Below are 21,946 nucleotides of genomic sequence, written 5' to 3'. Positions count from 1 at the left end.
GCTTTTCATTTGGGTTTGAGCCATCCTTTACTGACAGTCTTATGTGATTCATCTAGCTTGGGGTTAGTGAGTAGATGCCAGCTTCATTCTGTCCTGTACAATAAAAGATTTCTATTTGTTTTAGCTGCATAAGATTTTAGGAGAAAAAGTGAATAACACTGCTGTGATTGAAAAACAAGTGCTAGAGCTCTGGGACAGGCTTTATCACTCTTGGTTTGTGAAGGTGAGTAACATTTAAATGGCATTTATGTAAATTGTTATTTTGTGCTTTGAGATAATTATGCTAAGCATGCGCTTCTGAGAAGGAGATAAGCAAATAGCTGAATAAAGCTCATAATAATAAAAAGTTGGTAATAATTTCAAGTGTATAAGATGGTTCTGCTGTCACAGTGTGAGTACAGACAGAGCTACATCCTTCACTTTAGTTATGTATGCGTATATGTATGACATTTAATTTATTCTTTCCTTGTTGCTTCTATTTAGTGTTTCATAGTTCAGAGCTTTTCACTCAGATTTTGTCATTTTGAGGGGCTAGGAAAAAGAAACTAGTATTCTGCATGATTTGTGTAACTTTGAGTAATTTGAAATTTTGAGAAAGGACTTGTCCTTTCACTATGTTTCTTACCATGCATTTTTGCCAGCTGTACTAGCCTTCCTATAATGGGTTCTGCACACTGAGTTGTGAAAAGTTTGTAAGAGTTAAATAATTTTTATGCTGCCAGTGCTGTTTGCCTTTTAAGGAAAAAAGCAATTCATTAGCCATCATGCAATGGAAATACCAAAATCCAGAAGTCATACCCCTGACATACTTCTGTGTGTTTAAGTTATTGCAATTATAGTCGTTTAACATTTTTCTTCATACTATTATTTTTAAAGTACCTCTAATGTTCCAAGAAGATCTCCATTAAAAGAAGAGTTTCAGTATAGTAATCAAAATAGAAGGGGAAAGAATCAGTTTCTTTTTCTGACAGGAGAGTGCTGTAGAAGAGGATGTAGAGAGATAACACGGTGCTTTTGAGGAGTGTGGGACTACTAGTAAGAAATTAAAGCTGTATCTGCAATAGAATTTTCTGGCCTTAAGCACTTGGGAATAGTCAGTGTTAAATATTTGACCAAGAAAAGCACTTACTTTTGATACAGTTACACTGATAAACCTGTTGTTTTTACCAATATAACCTGTGTGTGAGATGGTCGGTAGCACTGTATCATTCAGTAGGGGCCTGTGTTACTGCATGTGTTTTACAAGTACTTTTGTTGCTGCAGTATGCAGCACAATTTCCCTCTGTGTTCATTGCATTATGTGATTTCTTTCCTGCATCTGTTATTGGAGGGAATACTGTGAGGCTTATTCCTGTAGATGCTCTTCTGGTAGGGCAAGAAACAGCTTTTCTGACTGTCAGAATGGCAGGAAGAGCTTCAGGAATGCACCGATGCTCGTTGCCTACAATCTTCAAATCTGTTTCGCTGACTGTTGTTTGCATACTAGACACTCTGTGTTACCACTGGCATGCTGGGCTGCAACCAGTTACCTGCCAGTTGCAGGTAACGCTTCCAGAGTCTATTTCTAGTCTTGCCCTTCTGCTGCACTCCATATCCACATAAATATCTTGGTGCTTTCCACCTGGCTATTTCTTTCTGTAATATTGCAATAGCCTTGTGTGATCCTTCAGTGTATCTGAAAATTAGTAAACTAGATGATAGTGTGGTGTGGAAGACATCTGTATCTGACTCTTGCAGTACAGCTTTCATGCTCCTCGCTATTTCAGCTGTATGAGCATAATAATCACACTTCATTTTGAGGCCTGTATGGTTTTGCTTCAGTCTGTAGGTGACTGAAGAGCCCAGGCTCAGGTGAATTGCTTCCACGAAAGCTGTAGAATTGAGGAAGAATTCCTGGTGAAATCTGGATTCAATGTTTAACTACTGCTTTCTGAGAGGATCAGTAGGTAGCAAGTGGTGTACATTTTGATAGGTTCTAGAGATGTTGCGGTAGATATGTGCACAACAACATAGATGCACATACATTGCATCTATGTATCCAGTAAAGTAAAACAGTAACAGGATAATAAACAACTTGGAAGATGATGGTATAGCTCTGCAATCAAGGTGTCTTTTCTGAGAACAAGAATCTCCTCTTCCTAGTCAATGTAGGTGTGGGGATTTGTTTTTAAGATCTAGTGAATTTTTTGAAGAGAAGCCAGTTGACCATTCATATCCCTTATTTATCATTACCTGAGGCCTTAGGTGCTACCACAGTACAATTGCTGAATATCGATGAACTTAAAATGTGTATGAGTAACAAATGTTAACAAAATTTGCAAATGCTAACGAATTCTGCTAGTTAATTCTGAGACCTGCCTTTGAAAATAGAACTAGATGAACACAAAATAGGTTCTTGATATGGTTTACAAATACAAAAGGTGTATTGTAGAGACATTTTTGACTACTTGTAATGTTTCTGCTCTAAATAAATTGCCAGCACAGGAGCAATATGCCTGTGTTGCTGTGAATTGTTAAAGAGCATTGCTAATTGTGTATGACAAAGTATAACAGTGCATCTAGGGAAAACTGGTAATAAGCAGAAAATGTAATGCTCTTAGATAAACTGGTGCAGGGACTTCACTTGGAATACTACTTGCCATGTATGACAAAAGAGGTACTGTAATTTTGAATGCAGGCTGTTACAGTTAAAAGCTTTTGGAAAATTCTAACAGGAGTAGCAGGATGCTTATGTAAACATCAACGTTGAGAACTTGAAGTCTGTTACTGTCAAAGGTTAAGGTGAGATCTGTTGTAGTCAGTGGGTTTGTTTAGATTTCTTTACAGTAGAATTTTGTCATCCTTTGAAACACTTGTCACAGTCCCAGGCTGACTGTACACAGTCCTCATGCTAGACAGTAATCAAGTGGGATTCAGTCGGACAATAGTCAACTTCATAAGGGGGAAGCCATTCAAGGACTTGGCTATTATGGTAATGTCCATTTCCTGTTGTCTGGCTGTGCTGCAGTTGCAAAGCTATTTAGTCAGAAGAAACCCTCCATACTTTCAGGTTAGCTTTTAGCTTTTGCATGACTGAACATTGCCAGTGGAGCAGTAGACACTAATTGTGAGAGAACTACTTGTTTTGGCTTCTGCTTGCATTTTCCTTTGTGGGTTGTACTAGGAAAAGTTGTAGGTTGCAAACAGTAAATTATATAGGCAGTAACTCAAATAAATTACCTCTTTCTTGTGTGCTTTCATAAAAAGCAAGATAGCTACCACTGTATCAGTCAAGCAGGAAAGCTAATGTTTAACTGAGGTGAATCAGTACAATATACAGAACTGTAATTATATGGGGTAATTAACTATGGTTTTCTGTCAGATTTCAATTTTTCCAGTGTACAGAGTACATTGAGGTATTTTTGAGGATGCCAATTAAAACAGGTCTAAGTATTCAGATGCATGTTAGATCTGTTCCTCATTAAGAAAACATTAGTCTTCGGCTTTCTCACATCTGTAAGTTATTCAAATGTCTGTTTTCTTTACATCTTTGTTTCTCTTTTTAAGAATGTAACACATTCTGGAAGACACAAAGGACACAAATGGCACATAAACCGTCAAAACAGCTGGCTTGGTGATATCCTGGACTGGCAAGATGTTGCATCATTTGTTCATGAAAACATCGAAACATTTCTTTCGGTATATTTTTTGCCCTTATTACGGAATCAGTCTCATTTTTAACTGATAACAATTCTTCTTTGAAGTACCACTAAGGTTTTGGATTCAAGTACATGGGAAATTACGGAAACAGTGTTACTTAGAATTACCTTAGCAATTATTGTAAGCCTGCTTAGGATGTTTGTGTCCTGCTTTGGATACAAACAGAACTGGTTATGATGAAGAAAACCCCCAGATTTCAGCACCTTCATTAATACTATCTTCCCATACTGCTTCCTGAGAGAGGCTGTTACTGTAGGATTACCTGTAGGTTTTCCAGCAAGCTGGTTTTAAATGATTTATATCATGTAGTCTTTTTCTTTTAAAATAGAGACCAATTTGTGTAGGTTATAATTGAGGAAACTATTGACCAAGAGCTTGTGAAAACAAAATTTTATTGTTAGCCTTGCATTTTCTTCCCTCAAATTATTATTCATTGCACTGAAAGCAGTCTATTTCCCTCTTCTTTTATTAAAGTTCTGTGGAGAATCAAATTAATATTTTACACTGTATGAGTTCCTGAATTAATACACTGGACCTTTCAGCTCATGAGGAGAAAAAGCATTGAAAGCAATCCAAACTGAAGCAACTACATTTCCCTAAAAAAAATGATGTTAAGTCTGAATTGCTTAATATACACAGAGTCAGTCCCTGATACAGTTCATCTCTTGACTTGAGCTGGTAGCATAAACTAGAAGTATTTTCAGGTTACTATTTATCTGTTTTGGAAAAACATTATTTATGCCTGATTCACAACATAACATTTCTATGGATGCAATTAAAGCTACTGTTTGTCTCAAGGCAGTTCTTCGTTTAGGCTGATGGGCATGTGTGCTTTTCCTGTCCTCTCTTAACTGCTGCTCAAATGCTTACAGTCTCTATCACAGAAGATGTGAGTCAAGAAAAAGTTAAAACTTCTTATTGTGCTGAACCTTTTTTCTGTTAATGGTGAAATTTGCTTAATACTTTCTTGAAGTTGACTGTGCATGCTTGAGGCAGAGTTATAACAATACACAGCACATCACCAGTTAAAATAAATACAGAGTTTTCTTCTAGGCAAGAGAGAGAAGGAAGAGAAACTACACGATAGGTGCTAGCAGTGTAATTTACAGCATTGCCGCACAGTGCTTAGAAACTGTGGTGAGTGTGCTTCTGTAATCTAAATAGGCTAGAATAATGCAGGAAATATGGTAAAGAGAATAAATATTTCAGACAAATGCATTAATATTAAAATTTCCATCTAGCTAGCATGCTTTGCTTTACTGCTGAAATCTGGTTTAGAAGTTAAGGAAGAAAAGTGCCAGCAGTTGACTTGCTTTCCTGTTTATTTCCATGAACTCATTACTCATCAGCTGTGGGGAAACACCTGTCCTATTTGTCCATACCCTCATGTCCTTAGTGACAGACTCTAAACCAGTCAGCATACCTCTGAATCCTGATTTCACATCCTCATCAGGTAGCATTTTCTCTGCTGGCTTGCTCATCTACGATGCTTTGCATAAATCTGACACTGATATGTCAAATTAAAACTGATGAAAATCTGGTTTCTGTGCCTGTTTAGGTCATTAAAACTTGGAGATGGTGAAAATCATCTGTATCTGAAGGGGTCCTTATGGATGCTGGGAAGGAACTCTTCATTAGTGACTGTAGTGATAGGGCAAGGGGTAACGGGTTCAAACTTAAACAGAGGAAGTTTAGATTGGATATAAGGAAGAAATTCTTTGCTGTAAGGGTGGTGAGGCACTGGAATAGGTTGCCCAGGGAAGTTGTGAATGCTGCATCCCTGGCAGTGTTCAAGGCCAGGTTGGACAGAGCCTTGGGTGGCATGTTTTAATGTGAGGTGTCCCTGCCCATGGCAGGGGGTTTGGAACTTGATGATCTTAAGGTCCTTTCCAACCCTAACTATTCTATGATTCTAAAATAAGAATAATTTTTACTTAAGTCTGGTGTTTCAGAACTGCTTGCCTACCTTAGGATACAATGGAACCTTACTTTGTTTGGGATTTATGCTTTTATCAGAGCATGAAAGTCTTTATCTTGGTATTTTGAAGAACAATGGGTTATTAGAATGACATACTGAATTGGAAAAGGTCAACAAAAATTAAATTTAAAAATTTAAAATATAAATACAGAAATTAAAAATTAAAATTTAAATTATGTGGGTGCCTTTGAGGGACTTGTTCTGGGTTTTGTTTGCTTTTTTATGTTTTGTGGGACTTGGGGATTTTTTTTTTTTTTTTTGTTGAGTATATTCTGTATGGTGGGGATTGTGGGGGAGCTTTTCTAAATCATCAATTTGGTTTTGTCTTTTTGTTTTCTTTTCCTAAAAGCTTTGGTGTTAGTAATACTGCTGCCTTTCAGCTTAAGAGTTTTCCAGTATTCTTTAGAAGCAGTGGTGTTATGAAACAGGTTATTCAGTGATGTATTTCTGAAGTGGGATTCATTTCATCCTATTCTTAGTTTGGGGAGAGGACTAGAATTGATTCTCACTCATGCCTCAAATTTTGCACCCCATGCTTTACTCCAAGGTAGTTTTTCTGATGACTGAAATATGCAATACATAGCTGGACTAGTGGGATTTAATTTCTGAAAAGTAAAACCTCATTCCTTCCCCACTCACATGTTTTTCCATTCATACACTTTCCTCCATTTCTTGAAGGCTTGAAACCTTGAGAAGTAAATTACTGCTGGCTAAATCTGTGAATGATGACTCAGAACTCCCTTGCTAATGTCTCCTTAAATTGATCTTTTCACTTGTTGCACAAGAATATTCATCATTCCACCAGCAGCTAGATCTCATTCAGAGACATCCCAGACACAAAGACAGAAGACTTCCCATTAAGACATATACAGAGACCTTCAGCTCAGTTTGGTTTCTCTGTCTGTGCCTTTAGCCGGATTGAGTTATGTGTTCCAAATCAAGTCAATTTCTCAAATATTTCACTGAGTTACCACATCTCCTAATGTTTTCTTTTTCCTGAGGATTTTTTCAAGTAATCTCCTAAGTTTATGGCTCATACAGTCCATTCTTCAGTAACAATTCAACTACCATCCCTTTTTTTTCTTTTTTTTTTCCCTAGTAAGGTAATCATTCAGAGATGTACTTGAAAGCAAATGCTAGTGATAACTAGTTCAACAGATATATGACTCTGCCTAACAAGGGTGTTCTTCTAGGAGAACCTGATGCTGATTGAGACACTTGGTAACTGCATTCAAACTAACTGCTGTTGTATATTCTTGGTTTATCAGCTCCTGAGGCTAAAACTTCTAGGGAAAATGTAAAACAAATACAACCTATACTAAATACAACCTATACTGGAGGAATGTACTGTTTTGAAGGAAACTTTCCCAGCCTGAATAATAGAATGGTTTGGGTTGGAAAGGACCTTAAGACCATCCAGTTCCAGCCTCCCTGCCATAGGCAGGAGTGCCTCACACCAGGCCATGCCACCTAAGACTCTGTACAACCTGGCCTTAAACACTGCCAGGGATGGAGCATTTACCACTTCCCTGGGCAACCCATTCCAGCGCCTCACCACCCTTACAGTAAAGAATTTCTTCTTTGTATCTAACCTGAACTCTTCGTTTAAGTTTAAACCCATTACTGGAAGGCTGCTATGAGGTCTCCACGCAGCCTTTTCTTCTCCAGGCTGAACATCCTCAACTTTCTCAGCCTGTCTTCATACGGGAGGTGCTCCAGTCCCCTGATCATCCTTGTGGCCCTCCTCTGGACTTGTTCCAACAGCTCCATGTCCTTTTTATGTTGAGGACACCAGAACTGCACACAGTACTCCAAGTGAGGTCTCACAAGAGCAGAGTAGAGGGGCAGGATCACCTCCTTCGACCTACTGGTCATACTCCTTTTGATGCAGCCCACAATATGGTTGGCTTTCTGGGCTGTGAGCACACACTGAAGCTGGCTCATGTTCATTTTCTCATCGAGCAACACCCCCAAGTCAATGTACAGTCTCTTGTAACAGATAGAACAAGTCCCTCTCCTTGTGACCAGTATCATTTGCTCAGCTGATGCCTTGCAAGTGATGGTGTGCAAGGGAGGGCATTAATGATTGCTATGATTAGTATTCAGAAGACTGATAAATCAGCCTATTTTAAATCTTTAAAAAAACACCTTACTAGACCAACTTTCATTAACAACATACTTCATGCTAGTTGTTTGTTTTACAGTCCAGTAATTATTATCAAAGTGGTCAGTCCTTAACAATCATACATGGACTGTGGGGATAGACTATAATCATGCTGATGCTGAATAGTTGGCACCAGTAGTAGCTGCTATCCTTGATGGTCTGAGTCACAGAAGTCAAAGTGATCAGATGCATGAGCTTTTAAATCTGGAGAGCTGGAACAGGAATGGACATCTTTGCTCAAATGAAGGAGCTTGTCCTTTTATATTTTTGTTTGTTTCTGGACAGCTCCCACCCTTTGACCTCTACCCTGGGCTACATGCTGTGTGACACTTGGAGAGCCACTACTTTTACGGGTCATGGCAGGTGCCTAGTCCTGTTGCTTGCCTGCTTTTGTTGCTACTCCCTTCCCACCTTCCTTAGTTGCTGCTGCGTTTTCTTAAATGAAAAGCATTTTCTTTCCTAGCTCTTAAGATTGTACGTCTTCAATGCTTTCTTCCTCAAGGAACTGCTTGTGTTTCAGGGGCCTTTGTTTTTGATCTGTGTCCATATTTTCAAGGCTTTTGCTGTTGTTCTCTGATTAAACTCCACATCATATCAGGAGACCTATAACCCCAAGCTCCTGTTCATGTGCCAAGTTCTAGTAGCAGGCTTAAACATCTAGGACTGGAGCCTTGCAGTTAGCCTGCAGCTTATGGCCTGTTACTGTGTACTGTTTTTACTGAGTACTAACTGAAAGGGCTCTGCTTTAACTGCAGACTGTTCCCCCCCAAAATCACTGTTCTCTGTGTTTACAGTGCTCATAGTGTACTGTACATTCAATGGAGTTACCTGGTGGCTGTGTGAATTTATACCACTGCTGTACCCTCAGGATTAGTTCTTAATCCATAGAAGAAGGGAACACGTACCAGTGGAGGAACATCCTCTTCGCTGCTAACCTCACTTGAAAACTCAAGAGACGCTAATAAAATCTGTTCAAAATATGAGTCTTAAAATTAATGATTCCCGTTAAATAGTGAGAAGCATGAACTGAGTAGGCCTTTCTGGTTTTACTGTATGTTTTAATTCACTTATTCCAGCACTTATTCCCCTTTATATATGCCAGCTATTGGAAGGGGATGTTGTTAGTTGGTTTTTGGTTTGTTTTTTTTCTTTTTTTATTTAATTCAGCTTAAGATATTCATTAAATCAGGAGTAACTGTTGCTAGTTTTGAAGTCTTTACTTACAGCTTAAAACCTGGAGAAAAGGCTTTTGTCTCAGAACTTTTAGTTTTTCCAATTAGTTTGTCTGAAAGAAGGTATGGCTTTTTGTCTGTAACCTTGCTTTTTTATATGTTTGAATCAATTTGGCTAATACATTCTTACTGTTTTCCTTCTGAATGAAGTATTTGTTATGAAACAACTGTGCATTGCTTTTAGGATGCCTTCATGTGGCATACTGTGCCATGCCTTTATGTCCTTAATGTCTCGTGAAGTTGCTGCCCTATTCAGATTGATGTGCCTACATCCATACATAAACTAATTTGGCTGCAGTGGCTATTCTGTATTTAAAGACATGTCTCAGACCTGCTCTTTACTGTCTGTAACTAATAAGCAATCAGCTCCCTAAGCCAGTACAAAATTTAATAGATTGTCTAGCATTGTTTGTCTTCCATAATTCTCTAACTGATGCATCACTGCTCCAAATCACCACTTGTATAGTTGTCTGCAGGCATCATAAAAATTATATATCTCATTACCATTAAACGTTTTAAAAACATTTATTAAAGGAATAATTCTAGTATTTGATTTGAAGCTGTTTTCAGATTTATTTCTACCTTATGATGTTACTCCTTGTTCTTTGTGTTTTAGCATTTCTGCTTTTGAAAAGATGAGTTTTCTCTCCCAAGATCTGCTTTCACTTGATGCCAATGTTAATCACAATGAACAAGTGTCACCACATCTAGATTTTTTTGTGATTTTGCATAATGAAGTGATTGGGAGAAAAAGTCTAAACCCTTGTAACTGTCTGCCTAGAAACTTGTCTCTGGTAAAATGGACATTTTCACTTGATACTACCTGCTGTGATTTGGCTTGATGGAGATGCATCACTCTGTAAGCATTTTTTTTTTTGTCCTAGTTAGTACCATAAACTCGTAGAATCAGCTAGGTTGGAAAAGACCTTTAAGATCAAGTCCAGCCATTACCCCAGGACTACCAAGACCACCACTAAACCATGTCACTGAGGGCCTCATCTACACGGTTTTTGAACACATCCAGGGATGGTGATTCCACCACTTCCCTGGGCAGCCTGTTCCAGTGCCTGAGCACCCTCTTGGTGAAGACATTTTTCCTAATATCCAATCTAAACCTCCCCTAGTGCAGCTTGAGGCCATTAGCTTGGGTCCTGTAACTTGTTACTTGGGACTGACCCCCTCCTCACTACAACCTCCTTTCAGGTAGCTGTAGAGAGTGATAAGATGCCCCTGAGCCTTCTCTTCTCCAGACAGCAGCCCCAGCTCCCTCAGCCGTTCCTCGTAAGACCAGTGGTATCTGACTTTGTCTTCACTTCCCTTCCTTTTCCAGATCCTGGAGTCTTTGTGGATAGTGATGAGTCGCAACGTGAGCCTCTTGTTTACTACAGTTACAACATTAGTGACAATCCTCTTCTATAGTGGGACAGCTCTTCTCAATTTTGTGCTTTCAGTGGTAAGTAGTATGTCATCGGTTTACATGGTCCATTTTACTGAAGGAACCCAATTGTGCGTATTGTAACAAATCAAACCTTAAGCATTGAAAAGATCTCCTAATCTTATCTAACACCAAAATTCTTTTAATATTCTGAAACTTTAAAATCTGTGCTTTGAGGGGCATTCTAGGCAAAGGACAAGATTTGTGTCCTTAACTTCCATGTTAAGGAGCTGCAGCCTTCCTACCATTCTGTTCATGGAAAACTCTTGTTTCTGGCCTTGAAGATACTGAGCTGTAACTGAGTAGCTGTGTGGTACTTAGTTGCTGGGAATTTAAACCACAACAATAGCCTACACAGCCACTGAAATCTTATGGCATGTCTTCATAATCAAGCCAGTACTCTCAGAAGATGGAAAAAATTGTTACTGGGAAATGTCAGCAGAAGTATTTGTTTTACAAGGATTTCCTTATATTCCCATTTTTAGTGATGTGTCTTTAGCAAATCTGTATAAAAGGGTTGTTGGGTTGTTTTCATTTAACTGCTATGAGCTCTTAATAACAGAATGCTTCATACACAAAGTTCTTATTAATGTTATTGCCCACAGAGTAGCTCTGAAACCTTTTTCTTAAAGGTGCTTTCTTTAAAGGGTGTTATTACTGAGGCCACACTTGGGGTTCAGACACTTTTCTGATGTCCTCAACATAAGAAGGACATGGAGTTGTTGGAGCAATCCCAGAGGAGGGCCATGAGGATGATCAGGGGGCTGGAGCACCTCCCGTATGAAGATAGGCTGAGAAAGTTGGGACTGTTCAGCCTGGAGAAGAGAAGGCTGCATGGAGACCTCATAGCAGCCTTCCAATAGCTGAAGGGAGCCTACAAGGATGCTGAAGGACTCTTCATCAGGGAGTGTAGTGATAGGACAATGGGTAATGGGTTCCAATTTGAACAGGGGAGATTTAGGTTGGATACAAGGAAGAAATTTTTTACTGTGAGAGTGTTGAAGCACTGGAACAGGTTGCCCAAAGAAGCGGTAAATGCTCCATCCCTAGTAGTGTTCAAGGCCAGGCTGGACAGGGCCTTGGGCATCATGGTCTAGTGTGAGGCATCCCTGCCCATGACAGGGCTGTTGGAACTAGATGATCTTAAGGTCTTTTCCAATCCAAACTATTCTATGAGTCTCTTTTTAGTGTATTATGGGAGCTACATAGTTTATAGTTTCTTTTGTTTCTAAATGCCACAGCTTGTCTGGAATAATTTATAATGGTGGAGGTAGCTTCTTTCATCTAATTCACTGTGGCAGCTACTACTTAAAATCTAAAACATTGGCCTGTGACTTCTTCCTGTTTTAACTAAACAAATACTAATCTTGGAAGCTTGACTGAAATCTACATCCTGGTTTTTAATTCAGGATCCAAAAACATTTCTTAGAGAACAAAGTGTTTTGCCAGTTTGACTTCATTGCCTTCACTGATGCCTGCTCAGGAGGGAGGTCTTTTTAGACCAAACTGCAAAATTGAAATCATGTTTAACATTTCAAGGCAGCTGTGTGGATTGTCTTCAATACTTAAGAACAAGCAGTTCACAATAAGACTTAATGGAACATCTGTCTTGAGCTGAAGAAAATCACTGCCATTTAATTTTGTAGTTCTCTAGTTATCTTTCAGTTAATAAAGATTGCATGGGAATATTTAATTTCTTCCTTAGTCCACAACTTCACCCATGATGACACATTGAAGACATTAAAAATGACAAGTTTGGATAATAAATGTGGATGATTTGAATGCATTTAATTGTTCAGCCACAAAATTTAGCCCTAGATGCCTAATGATTTACACCAAGTTCATTACATGCTGTTTGTGATGCATGATCCTGCCTTTTTGTCTGTCGGCAGGGTTCTGCCACTTGCTGGGGCACTGTGCAGCCAGCTGGTTTAGCAGAGCTAGTTGGTATATCGCTGTGTTTGAATCCTTTTAAAGATTAGACGCCCTAAAGGCTAATGTGTTTCCTCTACTTCTACTGTAGGTTGAACATGTTATTTAAAATGATCATGTAAAGCTTTCTCTACCAAAACATGACAGTCCTGTACTCTTGGTCTCTTGGATTTGACCATGACTTCCATTTTGAACTCCTTTTGGGCAGAGTATGAAAGTGATCTTATATATATAGGAAATATTTGTTTTAATACATTTTCAGGTTCTTTCTGTAGATTCTTCATAATGGTAGTCTTTGAAATGCAAACAGCAGAACTAATAAATTAGGAATACTGAACGTGTTTGTCCTGTATTGTACTATACTTGAAATGCACCAAGGTAATGGGATATGCTTGCCTTCCATTTCTGTGCACAGAAAATGTAATCTCTTAAGTATTGGTGTTCTTGTAACTGTACGAGGTACCTTTTTTGAAAACATTTAAAATTTGAATTGGAGTAGTAATTATTAATACTGTTAAATATTGTGGGAGAGCACTATAGAATCATAGAATCATAGAATAGTTAGGATTGGGAAGGACCTTAAGATCATCAAGTTCCAAGCCCCCTGCCATGGGCAGGGACACCTCACACTAAACCATGCCACCCAAGGCTCTGTCCAACCTGGCCTTGAACACTGCCAGGGACAGAGCATTCACAAGCTCCTTGGGCAACCTATTCCAGTGCCTCAGCACCCTAACAGGAGAGAATTTCCTCCTTCTATCCAATCTAAACTTCCCCTGTTTAAGTTTTAACTCATTACCCCTTGTCCTATCACTACAGTCCCTAATGAAGAGTCCTTCCCCAGCATCCCTATAGGCCCCCTTCAGATACTGGAAGGCTGCTATGAGGTCTCCACGCAGCCTTCTCTTCTCCAGGCTGAACAGCCCCAACTTTCTCAGCCTATCTTCATATGGGAGGTGCTCCAGTCCCCTGATCATTCTCGTGGCCCTTCTCTGGACTTGTTCCAACAGATCCATGTCCTTTTTATGTTGAGCAGAACTGCACACAGTACTCCAGGTGAGGTCTCGCAAGAGCAAAGTAGAGGGGCAGGATCACCTCCTTTGACCTGCTGCTCAAGCTCCTTTTGATGCAGCTCAGGGTACGGTTGGCTTTCTGGGCTGCAAGCACACACTGAAGCCGGCTCATGTTCATTTTCTCATAGACCAGCACCCCCAAATCCTTCTCCGCAGGGCTGCTCTGAATCTCTTCTCTGCCCAGCCTGTAGCTGTGTCTGGGATTGCTCCGACCCAGGTGTAGGACCTTGCACTTGGCATGGTTAAACTTCATGAGGTTGGCATCAGCCCACCTCACAAGCGTGTCAAGGTCCCTCTGGATGGCATTCCTTCCCTCCAGTGTATCAACCGAACCACACAGCTTGGTGTCATCGGCAAACTTGCTGAGGGCGCACTCAATCCCACTGTCCATGTCACCAACAAAGATGTTAAACAAGACCGATCCCTGAGGGACACCACTCGTTACTGGTCTCCAGCCGGACATTGAGCCATTGACCACAACTCTTTGTGTGCGGCCATCCAGCCAGTTCTTTATCCACCGAGTGTTCCGTCCATCAAATATTTTTCAAATATGATGGCCAGTGGCTTAGCAACTTCATTTGCCAGCTCCTTCAGGACCCACGGATGGATTTCATCAGGACCCATGGACTTGTGCACATTCAGATTTTTAAGATGGTCTCAAACCAAATCCTCTCCTACAGTGGGCCCAAGGTCTTCATTCTCACAGTCCCTGCATCTGCCTTCCAAGACTTGGGTGGTGCGGTCAGAGCCTTTGCTAGAGAAGACCGAGGCAAAGAAGTCATTCGGAACCTCAGCCTTCTCCAAATCCAGGGTAGCCAGTTCTCCCGATAGCTTCCTGAGGGGGCCTACGTTCTCTCTGTTTTTTATTTGCTATGTACCTGTAGAATCCCTTCCTGTTATCCTTAATATCCCTAGCCAAGTTTAATTCTAACTGGGCCTTAGCTTTCCTGACCTGGTCCCTAGCTTCCTGGACAACATCCCTGCACTCTTCCCAAGCTGCCTGTTGTCCTTGCTTCCACTTTCTATAAGCCTCTTTTTTCATTTGAATTTTCCTCAGCAGCTCCTTATCCATCCAAGGAGGTCTCCTGGCCCTCCTGCTGCACTTCCTTCTAGTTGGGATGCAACACTCCTGAGCTTTTAGCAGGTGATCTTTGAAGACCAACCAAGAGTCTTGAGCCCCCCTGCCCTCTAGGGCTATATCCCATGGAACCTTACTAAGCAGGTTCCTGAAGAGGCCAAAGTCTGCTCTGTTGAAGTCTAGGGCAGTGAGCTTGCTGCATGCTCTTCTCACTGTCCTAAGGATCTCAAATTCAACCATCTCGTGGTCGCTGCATCCGAGGCTGCCCTGGAGTGCCACATTTCCAACGAGCCCTTCCCTGATTGTGAGCACAAGGTCAAGCATGGCACCTCTCCTTGTCTGTTCCTCTATTACTTGCAGAAGGAAGTTGTCTTCCACACAATTGAGGAACCTCCTGGATTGCTTGTGCCGGGCTGTACCGTCATTCCAACAGATGTCAGGGTGGTTGAAGTCACCCGTGAGAACGAGGGCCTGTGAATGTGAGGCTTTTCCTATCTGCCTATAGAGTGCTTCATCCACAGATTCCTCTTGATCAGGTGGTCTATAACAGATCCCCACAGTAATGTCTCCCATCACTGTTTTCCCTTTAACCCTGACCCACAAGCTGTCTGTTAACTGATCACCAGTCCCTAGACAGAGTTCCATACTCTCTAGCCTATCCCTAACATAAAGGGCAACTCCCCCTCTGCGCCTGCCAGGCCTGTCTTTTCTAAAGAGTCTGTAACCTTCCATTCCAACACTCCAGTCATAGGAGACATCCCACCATGTTTCTGTGATGCCTATAATATCATACCCCCATAGACGAGCACACATCTCTAATTCCTCTTATTTGTTCCCCATGCTACGGGCATTTGTATAGAGGCGTCTGAGCCGAGCTCCAAATGAAGCCGGCTCACTGGCTGGAGCAGCCGGAATATCTCTGCATTGCTCCGAGCATTTATTTATTATAGGTGCTATAACTTAGTCCTGTTTGCACTATGTATTTCATAGGCTGTTGTGTCCATTCAGAGGCATGGTTTCTTATCTTTATGAAAGTCTTTTTCAAAGTATCTTGCTACAAAATCTGAACAGATTTTCTTAATACACAAAAAGGTAAATTGATGGAAGTTGTTTCAATGGTGTTTAGCTTGTGTTTGTTATCAGCTTATGACTGAAAGGACGTAAATTTAGGACATTCCGTGAATAGCCTGCACTAAATTAAGATAATGCAGTCTGTTATTTGGGGTAATAAGTAAATAAAAGTGCTAGTTACTGTGAGAATTTGGTTGGTTGAATCTTAAAAGTACTTTTTAGGTTAGCTTAACTGAACTGTCATGAAGTCCATGTAGAAATAATATAACTGCTTCGTAATTTTTCCTTGGGGCTTTTTTTCGCTTAACCTGTTGCAACAGCTTAATGTAATAAGCCAAGAAAATCCAGATGTGACCCTAGGATAAATCACTGCAGCTTTCTTAAATTGTGATGTGCGTTGTTACCGAATCCCATTTGGTATTGTGTCATTGTTAGATTTACCTGCTATTCACGTTCCTTCCTTTGGGGCTGAAGAAAAGCATCCTTCAAGTCAGGAGGAGAAGGCCAGAAGTGACCTTAACAGTTCTTGTTCTTCTGGGGTCTCAAAGCATACTTAGGTCTTTTGCTGCATTGAGATGTTTTCTCAATAATTTGATTTCCAAAGATGGGTATCTTTAACAGTCCATTTTTTCTTTAAGTTCTCTTTTTGAAAAGTCCTAATTTAAGAAGTTTACAGTTTCCTTGGGAGAACTGTCACTGTTCTCCGGTAAGGAGAAAAGCTTTTGTATAGAGTTAATTTGGAATGTGAAAGCAAATAGTTTCAGAGTTTTTGATCTAGTTTAATTGCTGCATCTTTGGCTGCCGCCTGGCCTAATATCCTTACCCATCTCCCTGTATTTTAATGGAGGTTTGGAATGGAATTTTTACATTTTGAATAGACAACCCTAAAGCTAGGTAGGCAGCGTTTGAGCACATTTTGTGTGTTGCTGTGGTCCAGCCAGCAGTGTCAGCTGAGAAAGCTGACTCTCTTGAAAATGTCACATCTTTCTTCTTAAAAAAGATAATGGGCTACCTCAGGAAGGATTTATTTTTTTTTTCTAAATGTGAAACAGAAGGAGCTTGTTTAAATTCTGTCTAGATAGAGCCATGTTTAAAAGAAAGCACTGCTCCAGCTTTAATTGTACTCTTGCATTTTTTGTTTTGTAGGATTCTTAAGTTGCTTCAGAAGAGGTTTTTACTAGCTAAAAGCATCACAAACTAATTTAAATTTGCCAACAAGATAATTTTTGAAGTGGTTAGCTTTTCAGCTGATTTCATTTCAGCCCAGTTCTAGTCATCTTGAATAAAAATTAAAACGGTGAATTTTGACTTGATAAATGGTTTAAAAATATGTGCTTTAAAGCATAGAAATAATGGACACTTTGTTCAGAGTCTTCATTTTGAAAAATATGTCTTCCATCCAAACATTCAGTAGGAAGTAATATCTGTAGCATGTGACTTGTTTTAGTGCATAGATTGGTTTATCACCCAAGGCAGAAGTTACACACCTGGGAAGATGGAATACAGTCACATTTGGACTGTGGACATTTTGGAAAGAGGTCACAATAGGTAAACAACAGTGTGAGACTTCCAAGTTAAAGGCTGGAAGCATGGTGGGAAGAAGTAATAACATTTTACTCAATAGAAAGGAATCGGGGACAGACACAAATTGATGACATTCTTGAGACTGGTGGTGGAATACTGCATGCTGTGGTGTTTGCATGGTTTTTTTTCCTGAGTGTGTTCAGAGAGAAAAAGGGCATGAAGTGTCTGCAGACTGGATAAAAAGCTTGAAGGTTAAGATTTATGGAGGCCAGGTTGTTTGGCTTATCAAAAGATTAAGATGTGGTTTGTAGCATACAAGTAGGTTGGAAGTAGGGCAAGTGAAAGAATTCTTTTTAATCTTGGGAAGAAGGAAAATCTAAAGCTTGCAGATGAACCAAATACAAGCCATAGTTTACTACTAGAGCATATGGAATGGATTTTCCTTGTTTGAGGTATTCTGTTTCAGGATGGACGCATTGATGTAGGCTCAGCCCCATAAACTGCTGAGGCCACTAAGAGAAAAATAAGGACAATATAGTGGACTGCAACATACAGGAAGCTAATAAAATCTGATTGTATTTTTTTTGGTGTTTAAATGGAAACAGTGGAACTGCCATCACTGCTGCTGAGACTCATTTTCAGACTCAGAGGAATACATTCAGGATTGCCAGCCTAATAAATACTACAGATTTTCTGTTTGTGAGTTTGTGTTTAATTCATATCTTGATACCCAGCTGCGTAATGATTCTTGAGACAACTCTGATTTATTTGGCTTTGCAGTGATAGCAGTGGTTTTAATTGTGTTGGTTTGGGTTTTGGGGTTATTATTTTTTTTTTGTTGTTACTATTCAGCAATTCTTCAATCTGCTAAACATGCTGGGGAAAAATAATAGACAATACAGCATTCTACTTGTTTGATCTTCATGTGACTTTGGGAAGAGCCTGAACAGGGCCGGAAGTTTTATAATGTTTAGTTATAGCTGTTAAGTCCTTTGTGGAGTAAGGGAGAAAATTATTCTTCTAACTGTTGTGTGTTTTTCCAAATCCAACTTTGTGGTATAGTATTTTGTGGCTTTCAAATGATGTCCAGTATCTGAAGCATAGCTGCATACTGTAGTTCTGGAAAGTGTTTATTGCCTTTTAACTTAAAACTCCAATTTGTTTTTGCAGGTGATTTTTCTGACCACATTGTTCTACCTGTTGAGTTCCAGTGATGAGTACTACAAGCCAGTAAAGTGGGTGATTAGCCTGACACCTTTGTCTCAGCCAGGTCCCTCCTCAAATATAGTGGGTCAATCAGTGGAGGAAGCAATAAGGTATGTTGTTGATTTCTTGCCCTTTCCAGAAAATTGGTTTTTTAAATTTGAAGTTTGCCTATAAATACTTAGCAATCGCAACAACTTGTGTTTCACAGATGAGTTGCCAATCTTGACAGATTTTCAAGAACCTAGTGTTGGTTATTTTACCCCTTGGTTGTTAAAAGAGCAATTTGATTGGACTTGCTTAAAAAAAATTCCGAGGTCTGTGCTGTAGTGAATACTAGTATTTCATAAAACTAGTACTAGTGAATGCTAGTATTTCATGATATCCCTAACTACAGTGTGTTTGCAGCTGTGTGGTATTAACAACTAACGCAGCTCAGTAGCAGCAAATTCATACAGCAAAATGGTTGAAATGGAGACCTGACATCTGTGGTGTACACATTTCAGAGTTACTTAGTTTGAACTAATTTTAGTCTAATCTTGGGGACTAAGTACCCATTTGCAGCTGAAGTGTATTAAATATGGTCCTGGAGTGCATTTTCCAGGTTCGTTTCATCTGAAAGAAATCCAGTTCATGATCTCCATGAACCAAATTACACCAAAGGGAGCAACAGGGGAGTGCTCTCCTTATCCCCCTTACAGCAGTGCTGTACTACACCTCCAGAGTGCATCCACAGTGTTTCATGCTTAGTTTCTATTATGTTTCACCTCTAAACTACTACAGTAATTGAAGGAGGATTTTTGTGTGTGCGTGTTTAAGTATGGTTCACTGAGATTTCACAATAAAGCAATTTTTGGGGTGGTACAGTAATGTATTTCGTTCATCACAGATGAATGAACCGTCAGCTTTCACCTGTTAGAAGCTTGAGACTAACATGTTGGTAACGTGATAAATGGATTTTAAATGCGGTGTTTAAGTCATCAGTCACTTCTTTGAAAAAGTTGATGGACTGGGCAAAGACAGCAGACTCCATACTAAATTCTGTGCAGCCGTTGTCTCACACTGCTGCTTTCTGTGTCTTCTTGCACATACATGCACAACAAGAATAGACTTTAAACCAACAATGTATTGCTTCCCAAACTCATGGCCAAATGTTCGCCGTTGTTCTTGGCTACGCTTTACAAGAAAGTGGTGTTATCAGTTACTGGAATTAAGCTATTTCTGGGTATGTTTTGACAATGAGAAGGTTATATCATGCTGTGAAAGATCTTGAATAACAGTGGTAACTGCTGTAGTGAGTTGAATTGAAGGGGCAATCCAGGTACAAAGCAACAGATTTGGAAATCTGCCAAAATGTTAATAACCCTTCACTTGAGTGACTGCTGTTGAGTTTTTATTGATTACATGGTTAATATCTCAGTTCTGTCTCTTCTGGAGAATGCAAGCAGATCTAGAAACTAAAACTGTCTGAAAAATTGTTCTTTTTAACCTTGGTAGAGGAGGACAGTGGCAGAAATAGGACATGGCTTCTGTGGATGCAGGTACTCTGCAAGGAAGATTGTATTAAATGCAATTTTAAGTTTATAGGTCTGGGCCACAAGTGACCCAAGATATTTGTTAGACTTTCAAATGATGGAAAGAAAAGAAAAAGATGTTAGAGAAGCCACAGGAAAATGAGTAGGAAAGAGCCAGCAGGCATCAGCAACTGCAGGCACTATGAGAAAAAGCAAATGTCTGGAGAATGTGGAATGTGAAGCTACTTGTCATATACAAGAGAACTCAGTCTGTGTTCACTAAGGTAGCCTGAATCGCTCATTCTTACTTGTTTGGTGTTAGCCTGTATTTGGTGCCTAATTAGAATTTGGTGCCATATGAAAAACAATTGCCACTGCAAGCCATAGTTTTTGTCACAAAGCAACAGCTATCCTTTGTTTTTGAAGATAAGTTGTTGCTAGAGGGGCAGGAACCTAAAAATGTCTTGTTCACCTCATCGATAAAAGGTATGCAAAATGGATGTTAATGCTTGGTGGTGTGATGGGAGGAAGAGGCGCCATCTGTTTCTTCATGTATTATCAAATAATGAACCTTCTGTAGTCAATTTTATCATTAGACTGTTGCATAATTGCACAACCTGAATCCAGCCCCAAAACACTGATGCATCCAAATTGGCCAAAAGTATAGAAAGACCAGGTTATAAATGCTGAAAGTCACCAGCTGTTTTCCAGTTCCCATCACTCTTCAGCAGGACATAGCATGTGCACAAGGCTAAGGCTATTAGTCCTACTTCTAGGACAGCTAGTCCTCTCCAGAGCACAGGATCCTTCTGACAAGAGATGCAGTTACATCTCTATTTTTTTAGGGACCATATGACATGAAAACACTCTTCTTCCATGTCGTCAATTACTTCTCTTGCTCTTTTACTTAAAATGGGTTCATGGCAAGCATTGGGCAACTTGGATACAGTCAGGGGAGTCTGTTCTTTGTGTCTTTTGCTACTTACTTTGTGACATGGACAGTGGGATTGAGTGCGCCCTCAGCAAGTTTGCCGATGACACCAAGCTGTGTGGTTTGGTTGATATGCTGGAGGGAAGGAATGCCATCCAGAGGGACCTTGACACGCTTGTGAGGTGGGCTGATGCCAACCTCATGAAGTTTAACCATGCCAAGTGCAAGGTCCTACACCTGGGTCAGAGCAATCCCAGGCACAGCTACAGGTTGGGCAGAGAATAGATTCAGAGCAGCCCTGTGGAGAAGGACTTGGGGGTGTTGGTTGATGAGAAAATGAACATGAGCCAGTACCAGTGTGTGCTCGCAGCCCAGAAAGCCAACCATATCCTGGGCTGCATCAAAAGAAGCATGACCAGCAGGTCGAAGGAGGTGGTCCTACCCCTCTACTCTGCTCTTGTGAGACCTCACCTGGAGTATTGTGTGCAGTTCTGGTGTCCTCAACATAAAAAGGACATGAAACTGTTGGAACAAGTCCAGAGGAGGGCCACAAGGATGATCAGGGGACTGGAGCACCTCCTGTATGAAGACAGGCTGAGAAAGTTGGGGCTGTTCAGCCTGGAGAAGAGAAGGCTGCGTGGAGACCTCACAGCAACCTTCTAGGCTCTGAAGGAGGTCTGCAAGGGTGCTGAAGAGGAACTCTTCATTAGGGACTGTAGTGATAGGGCAATTGGTAATCGATTAAAACCTAAACAGGGGAAGTTCAGGTTAGATACAGGAAAGAAGTCCTTTCCTGTAAGGGTGGTGAGGCACTGGAATGGGTTGCCCAGGGAAGCTGTGAATGCTCCATCCCTGGCAGTGTTCAAGGCCAGGTTGGACAGAGCATTGGGTGAGATGGTTTAGTGTGAGGTGTCCCTGCCCATGGCAGGGGGGTTGGAACTTGATGATCTTAAGGTCCTTTCCAACCCTAACTATTCTATGGTTCTACCTGTGAGGAGAATGGAGAGGGAGAAGAAGAGAAGGGCAATCAGCAAACTGTTTCTGTAACACAAGAAATTCTTTAACTTAAAGCTATTATCCAGCAAGTACCTAATCAAGCCAAGACCTTTTCC

The 21,946-nt window shown here is 40.4% G+C and overlaps 1 protein-coding gene across 3 annotated transcripts in view; it reads left to right on the top strand.

Moving 5' to 3' along the window:
- Positions 1–21,946, top strand: part of TMEM245 (transmembrane protein 245) — a 75,671-nt gene that overhangs the window by 36,619 nt on the left and 17,106 nt on the right. For 2 of the 3 annotated variants that reach the window (XM_061344283.1, XM_061344281.1), the window contains 4 exons: positions 125–223; positions 3,547–3,678; positions 10,404–10,526; positions 18,357–18,502. In XM_061344283.1, coding sequence (XP_061200267.1) covers positions 125–223; positions 3,547–3,678; positions 10,404–10,526; positions 18,357–18,502 — 500 coding nt within the window. The remainder of the gene's footprint in view (positions 1–124; positions 224–3,546; positions 3,679–10,403; positions 10,527–18,356; positions 18,503–21,946) is intronic. The other variant, XM_061344282.1, reaches the window with a different exon arrangement.

This window comes from Neopsephotus bourkii, unplaced genomic scaffold, assembly GCF_033783945.1.
Source record: "Neopsephotus bourkii isolate Nb327-2 ecotype Australia unplaced genomic scaffold, CSIRO-AGI_Nbou_v1 NB_207, whole genome shotgun sequence".
Taxonomy (NCBI): Eukaryota; Metazoa; Chordata; class Aves; order Psittaciformes; family Psittacidae; genus Neopsephotus; species Neopsephotus bourkii.
Note: the sequence above shows the minus strand (reverse complement) of the source record. Positions and strands in the feature narration are given on the sequence as shown.